This window comes from Molossus molossus, unplaced genomic scaffold (assembly GCF_014108415.1).
Source record: "Molossus molossus isolate mMolMol1 unplaced genomic scaffold, mMolMol1.p scaffold_m16_p_14, whole genome shotgun sequence".
NCBI lineage: Eukaryota > Metazoa > Chordata > Mammalia > Chiroptera > Molossidae > Molossus > Molossus molossus.
Window position 1 is genome coordinate 64,704,990 of NW_023425349.1, and position 22,750 is coordinate 64,727,739.

Below are 22,750 nucleotides of genomic sequence, written 5' to 3' on the forward strand. Positions count from 1 at the left end.
CTAGTAAATTCATTTCTTATAGTCAACCCAAAGCAGAGCTACACCTGTCTCCACAACAAAAGGAAGGACGAGGAGGATAAATCTAGTCACTTTTATTCCATGGCACAGAATACTGACAAATTACTTGGATCTCATTTACAGAACTGTTTGTACTTTTCTACCATCACTTGGGCATTGATATCTTAAATTCTTAATTTTAAAAGTTAAATGTATTTTATATAAAAATTACACATTTTAAGTTATATATAATTCTTTTAACTCCCCTCACATATGTTGACATTTTCCTTTTAAAGACAACCAACCCGATAAGCTAGTAAGCAGGTATCTCCAAGGGAATCAGCAGGTGATGGATTCTTACTTACACCAGAGGCGAACCTCTCTACCAGCTGCAGGACAGCCAGGAAACTCCTGCAATGGTGTGTAGATTCCTCAGGGAACATGTATGTTTCTGAAGAACTTTCTAAGGGGTTTGCAGCCCAAATACATTTAAGAACTGCTGCACATTAAAATAATTTTAAGTGAGACATAAAGGAGTAGAAAAATAGTTTTAAACTCTTGGTATAATTTTTATCTTCAGCAACATTAGGGCATATCAAATACACAAAGCCTCACTTAGCACCTTCTCCATCAACAATATTCACTAAATGCACTTATACTTTTAAAATTATTTTCTGAAGCCATTTTACCTGTGATGACTGATGGTAAAATAGGTTAGCAGGCTTCTGCTCACCAGGGACTACACAGCAATGAAGACAGTGATTGGGGCCGGGAAACAGCAGTTATGAAATCACTGGTGTAGAAACATACAGCTTAAACAAAGTCCACCATGTAGAAATTTAATGTTCAGTGGGATAGACAAATACATTAAAGATCATTCACGGGACGATCACAAGGTGATCACGGGATTGCATAAACTGAAAATTCTGTCTAAGGGAGTAAATTTATAAAGAAAATATAATATCCCTGGCTTATAAGGGACTCCCCTAAAGGTCCCAGACTATTAACCTGAAAGCCTCCACCACATCCCTCTTAACAACTTAACATACTCTGTGACTATAATAAATACTTTGTCTATCTAGACATCATTAGCCATCAATGAATCCTACTTCCTGTGTGTTTAAAACAGACTTCAGGTGTCTATGAAATACAGTAAAAGGGATTTCCAGGCCAACTCAATTAAAAAGACAAGCAAAACAAACTTTGAACAAGTCTCCGGAGAATCCAAGACTTGATATCTTTGCTTCTAGAGACAACTTGGCTCTGGCTTCATTAGATTCCAAGTTGAACACTGTTGGGATATGCCTACCTTGCCCTCTGTGTTTGCTTACCCTTGTTCTGTTTATAATGCTCTGTACCATAAAGACTACAGGGTTGCCTGCTTTCCGAATGGCTTCCACAGCTTGTTCATGGCTTGCATCTCTGAGGTCCATCCCATCCACCTGCAATGGAAGGCCTCAGCTTAACATTTCAAGAAGCTAGAGAACAACAGAACAATTTGTGGATCTGGAGTTCTGAGAATCCTGGGGAGGCTTCTGGAAAATCAGTTTCAGAATAAAAAATAACTGAGACTGTTTGTGAGGCTTCAGAACTTTTAATCTGTTCAGCAGACTTGCAGTCCCTTATTTTGGACACAGATTTCTGTCTCTAGTGATCAACTGAAATAATAATCAAGTAGAATGAAGGCTCTACTTCTGCTTTCCTTACACTGCTAAGTTGCTCCTTTAATAAACCAGCATTACTAAAGAAGTAAGATAAGAGCACTGCCAAGGAGCACTGTCTTCCTCATGAAAGTCACTGTGCCATTGTTTTCTTAATTCATTATAAACTGGTTTAGGAAGTGGGTAGGTGATGCATTGTGTACTTTTCTCTGTACAGGGAAGCTTGAAGTCAAAAACAAAATCCTGACATTTAGAAATAACAGGTTATGGCAAGGTTAGTTTTGCAAAAGAATCTTTGCAGTAGACAGGAGCTGGAAGCCAAGAAATTGTGCTTACTTGTTAGTAATTCTTATATAAATAGCTTGGAAATGAAAGTTATTTTGTAACCTTTTATTGACCATGGCTTGCTTGGGTGAGGACCAGTTTAGCTGATGCACTACATGAATAGGAAGAAAAATAGTTTGAAAGGCCAAATGCTAATCCTGTCAGAAAACTATAGGATACTATATCATTTTATCATTTCCAATTACCACAATATGGTATATATGACAAAAGAGCAAAATCAGAGTGAACACAATTCTGGAAAATTATTAGATCTCTGCACGGAACATTATTACCTTAAAAAAATACATACGTTTAATTGAAAAATTCCCTCAGATTGATACTTGGATGATAGTTAACATCTCTTTCAGTGCATATTGGAAATGACTTCTTTTTGCAGAATAAAAGTTAGTATTCAAGTGTATTATATAATCCACTAGTGGGAAAATTTAATAAGACATTAATTAAATATCTTTGTTCATGTTCAAAGAACTCTACACTTAGAATGAAATAATTTGCAGTTCTCTACTCATCTAGTCTATGCACATTTTCAGAAACTCTGAGCAGAAACCTGTTACAGAATCCCCAGGACTACAGAGGCCTAGGGGTTTCTTATTTATGAGGAAAGTGCCCCCACATAACAGCACTCAACAAACCACTGCGAAACAGCACATGGTATTTTACCACACAAAAATCCTTTTCAATTTGAAAGGGATGCTTTAACATTCTTAATACATTTAAAGAATATTTTGGTGCAAAATATGATCAATTCTTTCCAGATAATAATTTTAAGTATATCTTACTTTTTCTACTTAGATCAAAGGTATTTAATAGTGAACTATCCACAAAATAAACTGTCTTGTGATAACCTAAAAGTGGAAATTTCACATAGTACTCCAATTAAAAAAGCGTTATTTAAAAGGGGGCTAAGATTTCATCTAACGAATGGTAAGTATGTGGGCAGAGAGAAAAAGCCTGCCATTCTCCCTCGAAAGTGGTCAGAGGGAAAAACACACATGGCCTTGCTGTCTCTCAAGTCTCAATCTTCTTCTGTCTTCAGCTCTCAGTAACAATTAATCAATACAGGAATAAATAAATAAATACCCAAAATGCTAATTTATTTTATTCCTTGTCTGAGGATATTTTTTCCATTTATCATCAGACAGAGGGAGGGAGAGAGAGAGAGGCAGAGAAACATCGATGTGATAGAGACACATCGACTGGTTGCCTCCCGCAGGACCCCAACCACGGCTGGGAGGAACCACAACCCAGGTACGTGCCCTTGACCGGAATTGAACCCGAGACTCATTGGTTTGCGGCCAACATAACTGTTGAGCCAAACTGCCCAGGGCATAAAAATGCTAATTTAAAAATAATGGTTAAATTATAACCTTCTTAAACGATGAAGGCATTTTAATGTGTAAATTATATGGATTTAGAAAATGAGAGACAATCATTTGCACAAAGTGAATATAATGGTCATTGTAGTAACAAAGCGATTGGTTTCTATCTGGAAGTTGTCTCTTTTAGTCTACTCTATAAATCCTGATGACTCAGCAAATCTGGGTCAGGTATCTCTTCTTCTACCTTCTTAACTAGAACTATGCTTCCTGGTGATCAAATAATTTATCACACTGTGCTAAAGTGACTTGAATGCTTGTTGAGTCTGTCCCACCTGACAGGTGGGCACAGTGCCTTGCTTGCTGTGGGACGTCCAGAGCCTGTTGCAGCACCTGGGATGCAACCCCTGTTCCAGGAATACTTGTTAAGTAAATGAGCGCATGCCTCCTGAGGGAAGAGTCTATTTAAAATAATAAACTTTGATTTGAATTAAGAAATTAGGAACAATTTGACCAAATGCTTCTATATAACAAAATACACATATATGTACACACACACACACACACACACACACACACACACACACAGCCCTGAGTGATGAATGGGCACAGCACTGAGAAGGAGGAAAATCTGAGCTTGGACTGGGGGTGGGGGCATTTATGTGAAAGGTTATCATGGTCTTGGCATTAAAGGTTTTACAAATAAGACTCACTTGGGAAAACATCTCATCCAACAAAGTTTACAATGAAATGATAACTATAAAGTATTTTTTTGAAATAAAATCTCATTGGAGAACTTAACTATGATGAACATATTTTGTGTGTGCATATGTACTATTAAAGAATTATTTCCCTAAGAAATTTGCTTTGCTCTTTTTAACCAGAAGTTAATTATTTCATCTCAGGGCAAATGTTTTTAAAAATGGCTAGTTATACCTTCAAACATCAGTCTCTACATCAAAATATATATACTCTGTTACCATATATTAAAGAAAGCAGTTATGGATGAACAGAAACAAACAAATGCTTAACCACGAACACATTTTACTCAAATGTCTGGTTGAGTGACCAGTGTAAAGATAACGATTCCCTTGGCACAGAGCATGGAAGAGGGGAGAGACTTTAGCACAGAAGGCTCACTGGAGAGTACCTCTACTATTCTATCTCCGGGCTTCAAGGTTCCATTTCTGCCAGCTGGACTATCTTCCAGAACATGTTTGATGAAAATGCCCCTCATCACTTCACCATTGCTTAGACGACTGCCCATCCCGCGACCTCCAACAATGCTGATGCCCAAGGACTTGCTTGGTTCTCTCCAAAGTTCCACCCTGTAAAAATAAATAAAATGTCAAACTAATAAGAAAACAGAGGGGAAAAGTTCAGGATACTGTCTTTGGCAATTTTTTTTAAAGGACACCAAAAGCAAAGACAACAAAAATAGCCAAATTGAACTTAAACAAGATTAAAAACTTTTGTTCATCAGAAGATACTATCATTATAGTAAAAAGACAATCTGTAGGAAAAAATATTTGCAAATTTCATGTGATAAGGGGTTAATATCCAGAATATACAGAGAACTCCTAAAATTTAACAACAAAAATATAAACAACCTGATTAAAAAATGGCCAAAGGACTTCAATAGATCTTTCTCTAAAGAAGATATACAAATGGCCCATAAATACATGAAAAGATGCTTACCACCAATCATTAGGGAAATGCAAATCAAAACTACAATCCTAGAGACTCTATCTGTTTAGTTTGAAAAGATCTCACCGTGATCCTTGATCTTGTAAAATTTGTGTGAATAGTTTAAACTACTTAAAATTTATTCATCATTTCCTTTCACTCTAGGAATTCTGTGAAAGAAAGACAAAAACCAACAAGTTCCTTGTTTCTTAAAGCAGTTCCTAGGTAAGATGGCACAGCAAAGAAGTCAGTCAAGTTAGTTACTGCATTTAATATTTAAGAATCCAGAATTCATGCATGGGACTCCTTAACTCTTCTCTTAAAAAATAAAACAGATAAAAGAAAAGAAAAAATAAAGAAAATATGTCCTAGGGTTCTTTATGATGGGTGTAAATAAAAAAGTGGTTCTTAGAAATTTTTCATAATAAAGATAGCAGCAGCGGCAAACACTTACTACACGTTTATCACGTGCTCAGTATTAGTATCTGAGTTCCATACACTTTCACTGAATTCTCACATCACCCCTGTGAGGGGGATGTTCTTAGTCCCATCTTACAAGGAAGGGAAGAGGTACGGACAACAGTACCATACACTTACACAGGGTTTGGCACAGACAGCAAAGTGTTTTCAAATACACTCCCAAGAAAAAAGGCTGTAACAACATAAAACACTGGAGAAGATAACGAAAGATGGACTGCCAAAATGACCACAGTGCTGAGGAACCAGACTCAGATGCATGGAGCGTGGTCAACATTCCATGGAAAGAAAAAGAAGATCCATAAAAGAAATATTTTGTAGAACATATACAGAGTTAGTTTTATAGAAAAATGGCAGCCTTTCTTAGACCTAGGCAGAGATTGAAATAGAATGAAGTTCAGAAAAGCAAAAGTAACACAGAGCTCTGAGGCCAGGCTACCTAAGCTCTGAACAGAGTCCCTGGGTTCAAGTCCTGCTCTTCTGCTATTTATCAACTGTGGCCCTCTGTGCTTACTTAGATTCTCTTGCTTTCCTCATCTGTGAAATAGAGCCGATAAGAGCCTCTACATCAGATTGCTGCTGTGATTACAAAATTAACAAAAACATGTGGAGTGTAAAAGGAAGCTTGGCACATAGTGAACAACTGGTAAGTCTATTACTCCTACTGTGATTATTATTACTGAAGTAATGTGTTTAAGCAACATATAAAATTCACTCATATGACAAATGGGCAAATGTGAACTTCACCACCTCAATCCTGCTATATCTACATGTTGTTTATTAAGATAAGGCACCATTTTCTAGCCACCAGATCGACAAAAAACTTTTTAAAAAATGATCATAAGATAAAGTAACAAGGATGTGGGGAAAGGGGAACTCATATATCGGAAAGAGAAGGAAAAATTAATACAGACATCTTATAAAACAAGTTGACAACTTCTAAGTAAATAATACATTTAAATCTATGAGCCAGCAATTCCACTCCAGGGTATATAGCTAGATAAATTCTCATACATAACTATAAGGAAATTGATGTATTTACTGCACTAAATTATTCTAATAGTGAATAATAACTACTCAAATATCAATCTGGGAATAAACTGTGGTAAATTCATATACTGAAATGCACTGCAACAACTAAACTGAATGAATTAGAGCTTTAAGAATCAACATGATAGATCTCCCAACCTTTGGACAGAGAGAAAAGCAAGCAAGCTGGAAAATGATACAGACACAATATGATACCAATTCTTTAGATGAAAATCACATGCAAAATAAAAGTAACATGGCTTATTGGCAACTTTAAAATTTATACTTTGCTAAAAAGTATTCTCTATTTTCACACAAAGTAAATTTTTTGACTGCATGAATAAATGTCCCACCAGGTTACCAAGGTTATAAAGTAGTCCTACCACTTGCTTCTCATTTACTACAAGTTCTGGCTATTTTGGTAAGCTTCCTCATAATACTCTATGAACTTGCCCCTAAAGTACCTTAGTGCTTCTATAAAGAATATATCAGAGTACAGAGTACCTTTTTTTAAGATTTATAGAAGCTCCTGACATAGTCTCTCTATGGGTAGTTACCACCTTTAGAGATTATCTCCTAGGCTAATATGAAGGTTAAAATTAAGGATGAAAAAAAAATCTTCCTGTCCAGAAGTTACATTAATTCTTTCCCATAAGAAAATTCCATAATGAAAAAAAAAACAAGAATATTTCATAATGATGCCTTTGTTCAACACTCTGTATTTGCTTAGTTAGTGATAGTGATAGTGATGATGATGATGTGGTAGTGATGAGGAGGAGGAGGATGGTGATGTTTGACAAGGCCAAGCACTGAGTGCTTATTCTGTACTAGGCACTATGCTAAGAACTTTAAATGAATTATCAGACTGAATTCTCCCACAAATATAAAGGGTTCTATTATTAATCCCATTTTACAGATGAAGTAATAGACCTAGAAGAGATTCAGAAACTTGTTTTAGAAGGTGACAACATCAAAATTCACACACAGTTCTTACTGACACCACGAGTGCCTTCTAAACACCACGTTTCCTCCCACAATGTTATTAAAACTAGTCAGCCTGTCTTTTTGCCTTCTCTGTGATTACTTTCCTCTAACAAAATTCAAGTTTATCACTGTGGTCACCAACTACAAAATAACTTCATCTTACTTTTACTTCCATCTTCAAATAAGAAAGTGAACATTATTTTTATATATATATATATTTATTTATTTAAATCCTCACCCGAAGATATTTTTCCATTTCTCTTCAGATAGAGTGGGGGAGGGGGGAGAGAGAGAGAGATGGAGAGAGAGAGAGAGAGAGAGAGAGAGAACCATCAATGTGAGAGAGTCATATCAATTGGTTACCTCCCACACAACCCTGACCAGGGCTAGGGACCAAACCACAAGCAAGGTATGTGCCCTTGACCACAATCAAACCCATGACTCTTCAGTCCATGGGCCAACGCCCTAACCGCTGAGCCAAACTGGCCAGGGCAACATCTTACATATTTCTACCACAGATATAGCACTCGTAATCTGTTCTCAGTATGGGTGGAGTGACTGTGATTTCTTTTTTTAATTTTTTTTCCCTTTATTGATTTGAGAGAGAGAGAATGGGAGAGGGAGAGATAGAAACATTGATGAGAAATAACATCAATTGGCTCCCTCATGCCCCCCACTAAGGATTGGGCCCACAATCTGGACATGTGCCATGACCTCTTGGTGCATGGGTCAATGCTCAACCACTGAGACACACTGGCTGGGCAAGACTGTGATTTCTTTAAGCAGGCTGAACAGTTTTTATTTTTTTAGATTTAAATTTGTCTTTATTGTTGAAAGTATTACAGACTTCCCCCACCCCCCACTCACCGTGGCCAGATATATATATTTAAAAGTGGAATCTGCCGGCAAATGAATCCTTTGTTTCCAAATGCTAAGGCTAAACAGCTTTTAAAGTATTCAGATTAAGAAGTCACTTTGGCCCTGGCCGGTTTGGCTCAGCGGTTAGAGCGTTGGCCTGCGGTCAGGAGAGACCCGGGTTCGGTTCCTGCTAAGGGCATGTACCTCGGTTGCAGTTTGTTCCCGGCCCTGGTTGGTCGTGCGGGTGGCAGCCACTCGATGTGTCCCTTTCACATCGATGTTTCTCTCTCTCTCTCCCTCCTGCTCTATCTGAACAAAGAATGAAAAAGTGTCCTCGGGTGAGGATAAAAAAAAAAAAAAAAGAAGTCACTTTGAATGGCTGGAAACACTTAGTTTTTTTGTGAAGGCAATGTATATTTTTATACTTTGAACGTGACTCACCCTAGAATATGTTTAAATGTAATGGCTGCTGCTTAAAATTTATTTGTGAGCAAGGAAAATCATGAAACCGCACTCCATCTCTGAAAAGCAGAAATTATTCTCTCTTGAACATTTAGTTTATTCATTGTAGGCTAAATACGAAGTACTTGCTAATGTAGAATAGATATTAAGTATTTACTAGGTGCAAGGCACTAAAATGTGGTCACCTTTACATCTTAGAGGAAGTATCCAATGATTCCTTATATTTTATACTTACTGCAAAATACCTTAAATTTTGCCTTAATTACTTTGTGCGTCTCTATATGTTGCCTACCCAAATATATTACAGCTCTTTGAGGGCAGGATTTATATCTTATACTTCTCTGTTATTCACAAAATCATCTGTTTCAAGTCTGGGTCCATAATAAAATTCAATAAATTTCTATTAAACTGAATTTGATTTTATTTGGTATGAATACAAAAATGTGGCTTAGTGGTACACAGTGATCTATCTGAACATATTTAGGAAAGTTGTTTTTTCTGTAATATATGAAACTGGTTATAGACAAAACATGGGTTTGAATAACAGCAGCCTGTATTAAAAAGATGCTCACGAACACAGAATCATATGTACACACACATTTTGAATATATAGTTTGTACAAATGCTAGAGAAATTTAAATTAACATTTGATGGTATATTTAAGGTTAAACTCTACAAAAAATATCTATTCCAACCACCTATGCATAATTTTCTCTAGTCCCTACTCTATGCCAAATGCTTACATACATGTTAATTTTAACCCTGTGTGATAGATATTACCTTCTCCTCTGCACACATGAAGAAATAGAGGGATATTAAACAACTTGCCCAATGTCACAGTATCAAGTTGTAATCCAGCACTTGAAACACACCTCCCTATTTTTAAACACTGAGTAGGCTGAAGACAGAAACAGTCCTTACCGCCTGGGCTGATTCCAATTGCTGTACGCTGCATTTTGAAGTTCACTTTCTTCTCCCTCTCCTTCTTCTCGCTCTGGTAATTCTGGAATGTCTCTGTTAAAGAGTTATACAGTGAGCACCTCAAAATCCTAGTAACCCCATGCAAGACTGTCTTATATGTCCTTTATTGATTTAGCTAAAAAAGGCAGAACTGCTTTATATTTTCACCAAACTTGTCCAATAAATATACAACATCTTATATTAAGGGGAAAATAAAACCTGTTTGAACAAAATAAAAACCTTACATTAGAATCAATCTGTAAATGATGATGGAAGGAGACTTGACCTGGGGTGGTGAACACACAATACAACATACAGATGTTGTATTGTAGAATTGTACACCTGAAACCTATATAATTTTATTAACCAAGGCACCTCAATAAATTCAATAAAAAGTAACTTTATTGCTTCTGTTAAAAAAAAATCTACCACAACTTAGTCTGAAGATACAATTGAACTTTAAGAGTCTGTCTAGCCTCTTTACTTATGAAACATGGGAGAATAAAGAAATAAAATAACAAGGAAATAAAGAATTTTAAAGAAAAACTATTCAACAAGTATTTCTTTTGTTGTTGTTGTTAATCCTCACCGAGGATATTTGTTCCATTGATTTTTAGAGAGAGTGGGAGGGAGGGAGGGGAAAAAAGTAAGAGAGAGAGAGAAAGAGAAATTTTGATGTGAGAGAGACATTAATTCAGTGGTTCTCAACCTGTGGGGTTGCGACCCCTTTGGGAGTCAAACAACCCTTTTACAGGGGTCGCCTAAGACCATCGGAAAACACATACTTCTATCCATCTCCAGGCAGGTCCGCCCACATGCAGATATGCCCACATACAACATGAGGAACTGTATGTAGTAAAGGGTTGCAGCATTAAGAGAACCACTGTATTAATTGGTTGCCTCCCACACATGCTGGGGATCAACCTGCAACCAGGTATGTGCCCTTGACTAGGAACTGAACCCACGACCCTTCGGTGTATGGGCTGACGCTCAAACCAGTGAACCACAACAGCCAGGATTCAACAAGTATTTCCATGTGCAAGAAGACAGAAGCACCATATGGGCTATGAGCTTGCACACCCCTGGTTGGCGATCTCTGCCCTAAAAGATCTTATCATTAAGTACACCAGGAGCTCAACATCTCTGCTTCCTAAGAATGGATCGACTCATTCCCAGCCCCAGCCCATCCAGAGGCCAGACACAGAATGCTCCACACAGGAAGCCGTTTACAATGCACCTGTGTTCAGGTTACTTTTCAATTTCTGTAGGAGTTCAGATTTTTGCCAAATGTCAGGCATGTAACAAAATATGTCAAGTAGTATGTAAGGGCAACAGAGGATGGTTCAGTCAATTATGGTGTGTCCTGTGCTGTTAGTAAACATTGGGATTTCTAGAGAAACCTGTTCACATGTTCATTGGAAAGCAGAGGCGGCTATAAAAGTTCTGATTCAAAAATGATTTTCAGTTGTTTTACAGAAATTGAAAAATCTAAAGAATGTATATGTTCAAATGTTACCATTCCTCATTGACAGGACTCCTGAACTCTGTCAAATGATAGAATCTTCAGACTTGGAGATCTTAGTCATTCATCCAATAATCCCTGTGATTGCATGCGTTTCACATGTTTGGCAAGCAAATGCCCAGGCTCTACTTGAGTTTCTCATTTTTTAATTTGACTTGAATGTTAGTTTTTTGTTTTCGACTGTTAAGTGGAAGTCTACCTGTCAACAGGTCCTGCCCATTGGTTGTGTGTTTGAATTCTCCTCCTGTGCAAATTGAAGAACAAGGCTGTGGAGGCTGGGGTTCTGAGAACCTAAGCCTGCCAGTGGGGTAGGACTGTCAGGAGGATTTTAAAAACAATGCTAAGATGCCAACTGACAAGACAGTCTGAGTGAAGCTGCTATCCAGATGAAAGAAGGCAGAGAGATGAAAACTAGGGCTAACCCTCTGGAAATGTAACTGAGAGAATATGGCAGAAGCAGCAGGTGGGGAAGAAAGACAAGAACAAGAACTTAGAAAGAGTCCCTGCAGTATTCAGTAACAGCCATGGGAGCAGAGAGGGTTCTCATCCTAGCTATGGGAGCTACCCAGAACCACCTCAGACACAGTACCTCACTGGCTATGAGAAGACTATACCCTGAATCCTCTTATACAAAGACCTCATTCTCTTCCAACGATCGACTCTAGAATCCTGAATCCTTTCACTGGCCCAGATACGCTCCTGTAAGTGTGCCGATTCTTCTTCACCCATCCCAGAGCTCTGTTTACGGGTCTCCAGTGTCCTGTGTTCCAAAGAGCAGAAGGACCCAGTTGCTGCCTCCTGCACTTGCCCAGCCACGACTACTTTGAATACCAATGAAATTTCTGTCAACTATAATCATTCCCTTTGCATGTGCATTTAGGTGCCAGAAACTGGCATAAGGTCACACAGTGAAGTAGAAGTGAGCTTTTAATTTAGGCCATTTTACTTCAAAACCTGAGCTCTTAACCTCTGTGCTATGCTGCCCACATTTTGATCCCGGACCTGAGCAATTCTTTCTTTTAATCCAATGGTTCCAAACATGGAGCCTGCCTGCTTACTTTCTAATCTTGGCTCTGCCATTTATTAATGATGAAAACTTGGGCAGGTCGCCTAAACACTCTCTCCTGTAGATTCCTCCTCTATAGCATGCAGGTTGTTTGGTTGTGAGCACCTTTACACTAACAGAAAATACCCTTTCTCTGCAGTGCAGCAGCCGCCACAGCGCTGCACAATCCAGGCCTCTCCTCTGTGCTGGGGGAGCACAGTGCTGAATGCGGCTCCGTCTCCAACACATTTTGAGTGCATTTAAGACCGCAGAGCTTAAAAAGAATATAATGCTACGGTGGCATATTCTTTAATTAAGCCATTTGAAATGGTATTTCAGAAGAATACTGGAATGACTGCTTTTAGCATTCTGGCAGAAAGCATCAGGGAGATAGACAGCTTTAAACCCTGAGATGGACATTCGTGAGGGGAGTGTGAGTGAGCTTTGTATAGAGAGGGTGGAGTGAATACTCCTTTTCCCATAAAACTCATGAGGCCCCCAAGCACCAAAACATTCCTTCCTTTTATTAAACACATATCTTCCCTTCCCTAACACTTTCTGTATTACTGCAGTCATGTGCAATCTGCAGAGGACAATGATGTCACATTATGATGTCTGCAGTCAATGGCCATCCCAGAGAAACAGTAGTGCTTTTCTGAGAAGACCTCAGAGTAGTTCTAAAGCCATTTCTGCTCCGCAGCATGCTGAAACAGAAATGTGGCACTCAGCTGTCAATGCAGCTGAAAAACCGGCCCACAGCTGAACGCATAACATGGTATATTCTTCCTGGAAAAGCAATTTAACATCACTTCTCTGCCTATGCTGCACTCAGCAGCATCAAATCCTAGTTCCTGCCTTTCTTAAAGACACAAAAAAAACTTTTTCCTGTATTATTTAGAGGTTCTTAATACATTGGGTATCGAGAGCATTTAAAAGGAATTCACTCGCCCTGGCTGGTGTGGCTCAGTTGGCTGGAGCATCATCCTGTACACTGAAAGGTCACAGTCCAATCCTGGTAGAGCACATACCCAGGTTGCAGGTTCAATCCTAGGTCAAAGTTCATGCTGGAAACAACCAACTGATGTTTCTCAATCACATTAATGTTTCTCTCTCTCTCTCCCTTCCTTTCTCTCTGAAATTAATAAAAGCATATCTTTAGGTGAGGATTAAAAATAAATAAATAGCCCTGGCCAGTTTGGCTCAGCGGTTAGAGCGTCGGCCTGCGGTCCAGAGAGACCCGGGTTTGGTTCCCGCTAAGGGCACGTACCTCGGTTGCAGTTTGTCCCCGGCCCTGGTCGGTCGTGCGGGTGGCAGCCACTCGATGTGTTCCTTTCACGTCGAAGTTTCTCTCTCTCTCTCTGTTCCTCTCTCTCCCTCCCACTCTACCTGAACAAAAAATGGAAAAATGTCCTTGGGTGAGGATAAAAAAAATAAATAAATAAATAAAAAGTATACTCTCTGCTTCCTAACATGCATATATGCCAAGATGTTCACCTCAACATTCTCCAAAGGAGCAAAAAGTAACCATTAAAAATGTTTCTCAGTCTGTATGTATGTTTAAAAAGGAATAAAAAAAAATTCTGAAGATGTTTTAAAACAAAAGAGGAAAAAACATGATAAAATAATACACAAATTGTAGCTTCCAAGTAATTGATGAAATAATATTCATACCTAGGATGAAGTCTCCAAATTCAATATGTAAAGTGCTATCTTCAATAATATAATTATAGATGATTTTAGTTTCTTGATTTGAATTTTTCAAATTTTCCACACTATGTCACATTACGGGGGCGGGAGGGCATTTTTTAAAATGTTGACAAAAGGAAAGAAATTCTCTTTACATTGCTAGTCCTCCCTGACTCTGTATTCAAAGCTCTATAACCAACTACATAGTTCAACTTTGCAGTAGATGTTCTGTTTCACTTACCTGCTGATGTATGAAGAAAAAATATCCAGGGCCATGGCTCCTCCAGACCGCTGTCCCAGGCTTATTCTAAACTCTTCCAAATGTCCTGCAGGCACGTAAGTGATTCTGGAACAGAACATAATCCATGAAAGAAAAGGGAAGCAAAGTTTTGGCTAACTGTTAGGAAAAGCTTCCAAAATACAGAAGTTATATTGTCCCTTCAGTCCTACTTTTTCACACAACTCATTTACTACTGATACTCAGCAGAGAATCCAAACATCAAAAAGATGAAGTATTCTATAGGTAAAAATAACAGAAATTAAAATTGTAAATGCTGATAAATTATGTGCTCACCAATAATCATATGGGGGAGGAAAACAACATTATTAATATTTCCAAATGAGAAGGCTAAAACAACTTTGGAAATTAGAAAGATTTATAAATTCTTCGGAAAACAACTGTCTGTAATAACAATGATTTCATCCAAAGAGTCTTGGTTTCCATAGCAGAAACAAATTAGGGCACACACTCTTAAAACACCGAGTTTTTATACTATTTTATTTAGATAACTTTGGAGTCTTCCACAATAGAGAATTAATGATGGGTGTTTACAAGCATTATCAATAAATAAATGTTAGCTCTATTAGGTTATGAACTCTAAGTCTGAAGTTAAGCCGTTTTAAGTTTATGGGAAGATGCTTTAAATAATTTGTAGCAACTTATTGTAAGTTTATTTTAGTTTCAGAGAAAAGCCTATTGTTTACACTTGAAAGGTCACTTCCTAATTCCACAAGTACTGGCTGAATGCCTATAAATGGGAAGGCACTGAGTTAGATGCTGACGGCAACTATAATGCTTAGAAAATGACATTTGAAAATTCAAGTTTACTGCTGTCCTATAAGGCTTTATAGTTGATACACTTGTTTAAGTGGGCTGTTCCAAGATCCTCAAATTAATGAAAAGGCAAGAGAAATACTGCATGAGAAACTAGTTCAGCATGTCTGCACAACTAAAAGTTTACATAAAAATCAGAAAGATTATTACACCAGCTCTCCATAACTTACCCGCAAAGGCAATACATATTAAAACCTTAGCATTGCATTGCAAGGATGAAAGGATTGTCTTTCATGTTATAATAAAATAAGCATTAAACCAATGTCATAATTATTGAATGAGGAAGGCATGTAATTTCAGACACAGTGGCTATTCTATAAAAAGCACCCACTCTGTGAGGTCACTTAGATGTGAGTCAGAAGACAAAGTTCTGTGGCTCATCAGGAGTATGATTGGAGGGTAAGTCACAACCCCTCAATCTCCGTATTCTCAACTGCAAACAGGACAAGCCTTTTTATGAGGCTACTGTAAACTAAGAAGCATAATACAAATGTAAGCCAGTGTTCTGACAGGGCAACAGCTAGCCTTGTCGCAGATGATCACCTGGAAAAATTCATGGACCCCTGGGAATCGCTTCATCACACTTTTACCTAGAGGATGAAAAAATGCAGCATAAAGCACAGTGCAGTGGATTTAGGATTAGGCTGGGTGACAGAGATGAACTCTAGTTCTGACCCTAATTAATCTATTCATCTATAAAAACACATTCTCAATAGCATTAAAATATATTGAATAGTGAATTTATATTTAACCCTTCGAAAATAGTAAGTTAGAAATATATAACACTTTATGCTAAAATAGAAGACATTGTATTTTATACATGAATAAGTAAAGATTGACATAAAACCCCAAACCTAAAAAGCCTATTCAAGAATACTGGTATTATTCCTGAAGATTCAATATAGTCAAAAATATATAAGTAAAATCTTAAGAACAAAAGCGAGGAAGAGGTGAAGGGGAAAAGCTAGAAAACAATGGTGAAATAATGATAATCAGTTCAAAGTATTTAATTTTTTAAAACTGGTTTGAGAAGGAAAGGATATTTCTATACCAAATAATGCTGAAATAAATTTTCCTCTATATGTGTTCAAAGATGGTTTTCCTTTTACTGAAGAGGGATGGGAGCTTTATAAATATTTTTCTGATATTCTAGATAACAATGAGAAAGGTTAAAGAAGTCAGTTTTCATAAATATTTAGCCCAATACACACAGCAGGACCACCAGAACAAGCATCCCATAATGCACCAGCACATCCAGTACAAGTCTCCCACACGTTGGTCCCACAGCCCCACGACACCTCCAAATCATTAACAAAGAACACCGAAACTAAATGATGACCTGTACAAACACAATAAAGCTGCTTACTTGAGAACTGTGTTAAAAATTCTTGAATGCAAACTAATCTTTGGTTAGACAGTGCAGTGGAAGAAGAAAAAGAAACAGCATCAGTGATGCTGAAATGTGATGTGGCTCTTAATCCAGAGCCTGCATCTGCACATGCACACTGCATCACTCCCTGACAAAGGAGCTTAAATGCTTAGACGCTAGAAAATACGATTTTCAAACAGGTTCACAATCATCAGTGCAATGTGAAAATGTAACAATCCCATAGCTCTGTTGCAATTTAAGTTCTCATATAAATGAAGAAAGGGGGGGAAAAAAAGCCAAAATGTACACCCTGAATCTATGTCTGGATCTATCCCTGCATCAGGACGTTACAAAAGCATGAAATGGTTTTCACAGACAAGTTGTAACATACAGCCATAATGAGCTTTTTGAATCACCGATACTCACACTTCAAAGGGAGCTCGATCGTCAGCAGGTGCTGTAGAAAATCTAGAATGTGAAGCATACGCCGCGGCATCTTTTTACAATGGTGTTAACAAATGTCAATGTCTTGTGCTGAATATGAGATGCATACATATGTAGTTAAAAGTGGGTGCTCCTGGTTGTTTTTTTTTTCTTTTCCTCCTTTCCACCTCCCTCCCATTTACACCTCCCCCAGAAAAGCATCTGCTCTTTACTGGTGTCTATAGCAATGATTATTAACAAGCATAGAAAAATGTAACTGCAATCAATCTTTTATTCCTTGATCAGGAATTCATCCCACACTTTAGGTTAAGGCAGGTGAATTCTGATTCAGCTCAGTAATTATCTGGCAGATGTTACAAGCAGCTGCTGCTAAGCGCAAAACCCCGGCTATTATTACAGAAATATAAGAGCTCCTGGCAAGGTGGAGTGAGAAGTGAAACAGAATGCATTCTGGTGAGGCTTCACATCTGGTTTTCCATAGAAAATAATGAAACCTGGAACTTAAACTGGCTGTTCTTGAACTCTTGAAACTCAAATTATCTACCCAGGCATGCATGAACGCACACTCACCAAGTTCCTAGGAGCTATCGTAAAAGGCAAAAAAGAAATCCTGTTCATTGTCTCAACAAGCAATGCTTTTCCTAAAACCAATCAGCTATGTAACTGAACCATTAAGTCTTTTTCTTTAAGTCCCTCCAATATACTTCTCTACTACCACCCCAGATTAAGCTAGGTTCCTAACAAGAAATAAAAGGAAAGGAATGGGGATGAAGCCCAAATCCCAACGATGACTAAGAAGTTTAATTAGCCAGAGGCAATTCATGGTTCCATTCAGAGTAATGGAGGCCTAGACGTCCCTTTTGGGAGAATTGCTCACAAGGCTTTCAAGGTAATTCTAAACCTAGCCCCATGAAAGCAAGCGATCTGGAAGGCACAGTGCCAAAAACACTTCATGCAAAATGTATGGAACATGCTGCTCAGCCCTGGCCGGTCTAAATGGCGATTTGGTTTATCATTTAACACATTTATGTATTTATTTATTTTCAGAAAAAGGATTATAGATTCTAATTTCTTTCTACCATTTACCCAATGTTCAAACCATAACCATCTGAATCACAGCTGTAGGATGCTTGAGAAGAAATCGAAGAGTTATGTTGGTATGTTTGTGAGTGTGTGTGTGTGTGTGTGCACGCGCGCATGCATGTCCACACATGCCAGCTTGTGAGAAAGAGATCAATTAACTGATTGATTTACTGACTGATTTCCAGAGGAAGGTTGTGGGATTTTTCTATTCTCTCTTTTTATTGTAAGATACCACAGTATATTTTGCCTCCTGGGATCCTAAAGCAATTATTTATGAAGCTAGCTCTCCAGACATCCTTCAAGATCATCATAAAGCTCTGTCCACATGAAAGGGTAAATTCTGGTGTTGAGTCAGAGGGTGGGAAAACAAGCAAACAAACAAACAAACAAAAACAAAAAACCAAAACAGCAACAGCAAAAGTGAGAAAGGAAGACTTTTGGAGCTTGAAAACGTAACTGACAAATTTTCTGGAGCAGGTTAGATGTATAACTTAAGTCAAATCAATGTCACAATGGTCTTACTTTTTTTGGCAACCTTTTAAGATCTTCAGTAAATCAGAACTGAGGAATGGGCTAGAACCAAGCACCAGTTCTGGTGCTCAGAGACTGGCGTTGGCGCTCCTAGCTTGGCAGGGCATTATCTCGCAATAAATCAAGCCACCAGTTACCAGGCCATCTGCATCTTACACTGTGTATCAACTATAGAAGCTAAACGCTTGCCATAAAGCGTTTCCATGTGGATGTATACCATTCATCTTTTAAGCAAAAGAAATGGGCATTGGACCACAAGTGATGAGAAAAGAACTTTGTAAAGTTTCTCCTTTTTCTTGGTATGGAGGCATTAATATTTTTAATAATGTTCACTTGTACTCACATTATTAGTAAGATAATTAAAGAACTGTCTCAGGATCTGATAATGTGTTCCATCGTAAAATAAAAGGCATACAAAAATATAAAAGCCCATTAGTGAAATTCTGCCTCAAAATAATGCTTTGTAAGATAGAACAATGCACTCCAAACAGTATATATTCTTCTACTTGTTATTGAAGGCAGAATGAAAACCAGATTGTAAATATTGTTTTTCTTACCTAAGCTCTAGCAATGTGTACTTTGCAAAAGAATAATACAGAATGCAGGCAATAAAATAACATTAATACAAAAAGGTTTCCTATACTAGTAACCATTGCATCAATTTAAGGTCAACAATCTTTCCCTGAGTGCTTATTTTACTATTTTATCCCTTATACAATAAATACAAATATTCAATGGCTAATGCTGTAGGGAGAAGCCAAACTATTACACTGAAGAGGTATGACAACATAGTCACAAACTAATTTTCATGTTGGTTCAAGAAACTTTCAGTGACTTACAAACCAGACCTCATACATAACATGTTTTAGGCACATTATGGCATTACTGGACAGCTGAAGCACTTCCTCACAAAATACCCTACATGACTTACATTCAGACTATGACAACATATTGATGAATTCTCTTGGATCACGAGGTTCAACAAAGGTAAATTACTGCTCAGACTGGCACTGCTCTGTATGGTCTTTCCCATTCCTGATCCTCAAACAACTGGCTGAGTGCTGGAATCCATACATGTCAAATAGACAGTACACAATTCCTTATATGGAGGGCCAGTCAAAACCTCTTTATAAGATACTAAGGGTGGATCCTCCTGTTCTGTGAGAGATATCGTATATATCTACATCTAAGGTTTTTGCAAAAATCATTGGAAAAGTAAAATTAAAGACAGAAAAGCAACATTGTTTTAAAATCTTTTTTGTTATAGCAGGCATTTATTTGTTTCAAGAAATGAAAGAGCTGACCCACTTCAGAAAGGTTGTTTCCCCACCTCTAACTGGGTGGTGGATCTAACACTGGAGGATCCATTCTAGTCGATATGCTCACATTCCAGGGATGGCAGCGGTCCCTCCTAGACTCTCCAGATGCAGAATGGGGGAGGGACCAGGGAATGGATCTTTGATTATGCCCCACCCCCCAAACTAGTTCTAGATCAACTCCTCCTGGATTTCTGAGATAATCTAGATTCCTCTGTGGGTGATGCTGAGGCCTTTGTATTCCTAGGGGAAGGAGCCATGTCCTTGGCCCCCTGGGCTGCTCTGGTCCTTCTTTTGATCTCCCTGAGTGGTTACATGGGATGTTAGGATTGACTTGTCTCCCCACTTCCTACCAGAATAGGAAGATCTTTTGGTGGAAGTTTTCTCCTTTTCCGTTCTCTTCCTAAGGGCTCCAGCCTGGTGCTGGGAGACTGTCTGGCCTCCATTGTGTTCACTCACATTGTCTTTTCTCCACCAGACTGAGATGAAGGGTCCAGCTCCTGGACCTTCCGAGGTCTCTACAACAGGTCTGCTGGTCATGTCCCCTCCAGCAACCACATTCACACTGCCCTTCGGTATTACTGCTGCTGCCCCTGGTACTGAACCCTGGTCAGGCCCTGTCAGTGTCAGGGTTAAGAAGGACACTGTAAGCATCGAGTATTTATGTGAAGCATGTTGTTGGACTCCTTCTCCAGCAGCCCAAGTAAGAGAGGTGGCCCCAGACACCTCAGCAACCAGCAGAAGGATCCTGATGCTCTCCTGGCCCCTTCCTGTCTTCTGCCAACACAGGTCTGTCCAACATATCATAAGTTGGTACAGTGGGTACCACTGTGAGCCTCCATGGGGATCTCAGGAAGAGCACCAGGTCTTCCCAATGGGCAAACACATCTTCTTTTGCATCTGAAGGGGGCATAATTGTAGGTAAAAAGAGCAGCCATTGCAAATTTCAAGTGGAACTGTTTTCTCTCATGACTATGGATGGACAACTTTACAAGCTTCAAAGGAAGCAGTCTGGTCAGCTCTAAACTCTTCGCTGACTTGAGCCCTCTTCCCCGGATGTGTGGGTCATGTCTGGCATGAACTGCACAGCTGACAGCAGTTGTGCCAGAGCCGGGCATGAGATACTGTGAGGTGGGGCTGGTGTATGCTATGCCCACACTGGCCATTTGCACACTGCTGTGCACACCGATCACTCCTCCTCTATTACCGATCTGGATGAAGTCGCTCTCAAACACAAGAATGTGCTCGAGCATGGCGCACACGCCTTCACACAGATGCCGCTGCTGCTTCCCTGTGGAGCTACGTGGCTGCTCTGGGTGCTGCCCTGACAGCGTCCTGTTGCTACCATGTCCTGTCTTTCATTAAGACCACCGCACGTCCTCGCTGGAATCTCTGCTTCAGTCTGAGCCAAAGCCCCTCGCATTGTGACCTGCAGCCATCACACACAGCACCATGTCCTCACCCCACAGCTGCCCCGTTAGGAAGTGACAGTGCCCTCCTGCCAACAGGTACCCAACCTGGGCGCAAACAGTACGAGGCACACATGCACAGTTCTAAACTATTTCAACACTGCTATCTTAAAAACACTAGCTAAAATTAAGAACTATTCAGGAATAGTCAAATTCACAAGTGATTTATATTAAATAAATATGTAATTTTTGTATATCAAACAGAAATATACTCTGGGAGAAAACAAAAAACAAAAAGCACCTGTCATTAATGAATTAAAATTCCTGAATTTCCCAAGCCAAACCAGGGTCCAAATGACACTTACTTTATGTCAGGCCCAATGAGAGAATGTCTCCTCAACATGGCTCGTGCCTGGGCATTGGTTAAACTGATAGTAGATTCTTCATTAATAGACAAGATGCAGTCCCCAACGGCAATCCGGCCATCTCGACTAATGGCACCTCCGTGAATGATGCTCCGAACAATCACCCCCAAGCCATCTTTATTAGCACTGACTGTCATCCCTGTGGTCATGGAGGAATACAGATAGGAATTAAATTTTTTTAATTCATTAATTAAAATAAATATGAAAATCACCTAATCCCTATGAATTAGGACTAATTTTTCAAGCTAATAAAAAAAAAAACAATCAAAATGAAAGGAAAGTTTCTAACAAAAAACATTTTAAAGTAAATTTTGAAATGTTCGTGAAATTGTATCTAGACAAAGACAGTCCATACTGAATACATTAGAGATTAAATAGGTCTACACTGGAGTGAATGTAACTTAGGCTAATTGATGTGTTACACCATACACAGAAAGTTCTCTCAGAGAGAGTTATTTTGACAATATCAAATCAATTTTATAACAGGAGTTCATCTCATATGTATAAGAGAATAAAGAACAGGACCATGAATGGAAAATTAGTTCAATAAAGTAAGAAATTCTGAGCTACTTACTTTATTCTCAAATCATTTGTTCATTCAGTATCTGTTTATTACATGCTTACTATGTGGCAAGTACTTCACTGGTGGCTTGAGATAAAGAAAAAGCATAGCACAGAACTCCTAACATCAAGAAGAGTACGTATATTCAAGTCTTATCCTCAGTGCCTACCACAGTGCCTGGATGTAAGTAGTTTGGTGAACTAAACTGATGCTAACTTAACACTAATCTACTCCCATTTTACCTCTAAATCTGAACTTCTACAAGCTCCAGATCTATGTAATTTCCCTCCTGACATGTTCCCAGGTTGACTAATGGAAAATGCAACCCTGGCATGTATAAAATCAAAGTTTCACGTTTCCACCTCCCCTTTCTCCATCTGTCTTTCCCTTTCTAGTGTTGACACCACACCATCAACTCTATTGCACAAGGCAGATATGTGGAGGTCATTCTTGATTCCTGCCTCTTTCT

The 22,750-nt window shown here is 38.6% G+C and overlaps 1 protein-coding gene across 3 annotated transcripts in view; it reads right to left on the minus strand.

Moving 5' to 3' along the window:
- Positions 1-22,750, minus strand: part of MPDZ (multiple PDZ domain crumbs cell polarity complex component) — a 137,309-nt gene that overhangs the window by 35,832 nt on the left and 78,727 nt on the right. For 2 of the 3 annotated variants that reach the window (XM_036260788.1, XM_036260787.1), the window contains exons 22-26: positions 21,660-21,858; positions 14,270-14,374; positions 9,737-9,829; positions 4,470-4,647; positions 1,329-1,439 (exon numbers count right to left, since the gene is read on the minus strand). In XM_036260788.1, the coding sequence (XP_036116681.1) occupies positions 1,329-1,439; positions 4,470-4,647; positions 9,737-9,829; positions 14,270-14,374; positions 21,660-21,858 (686 nt within the window). The remainder of the gene's footprint in view (positions 1-1,328; positions 1,440-4,469; positions 4,648-9,736; positions 9,830-14,269; positions 14,375-21,659; positions 21,859-22,750) is intronic. The other variant, XM_036260789.1, reaches the window with a different exon arrangement.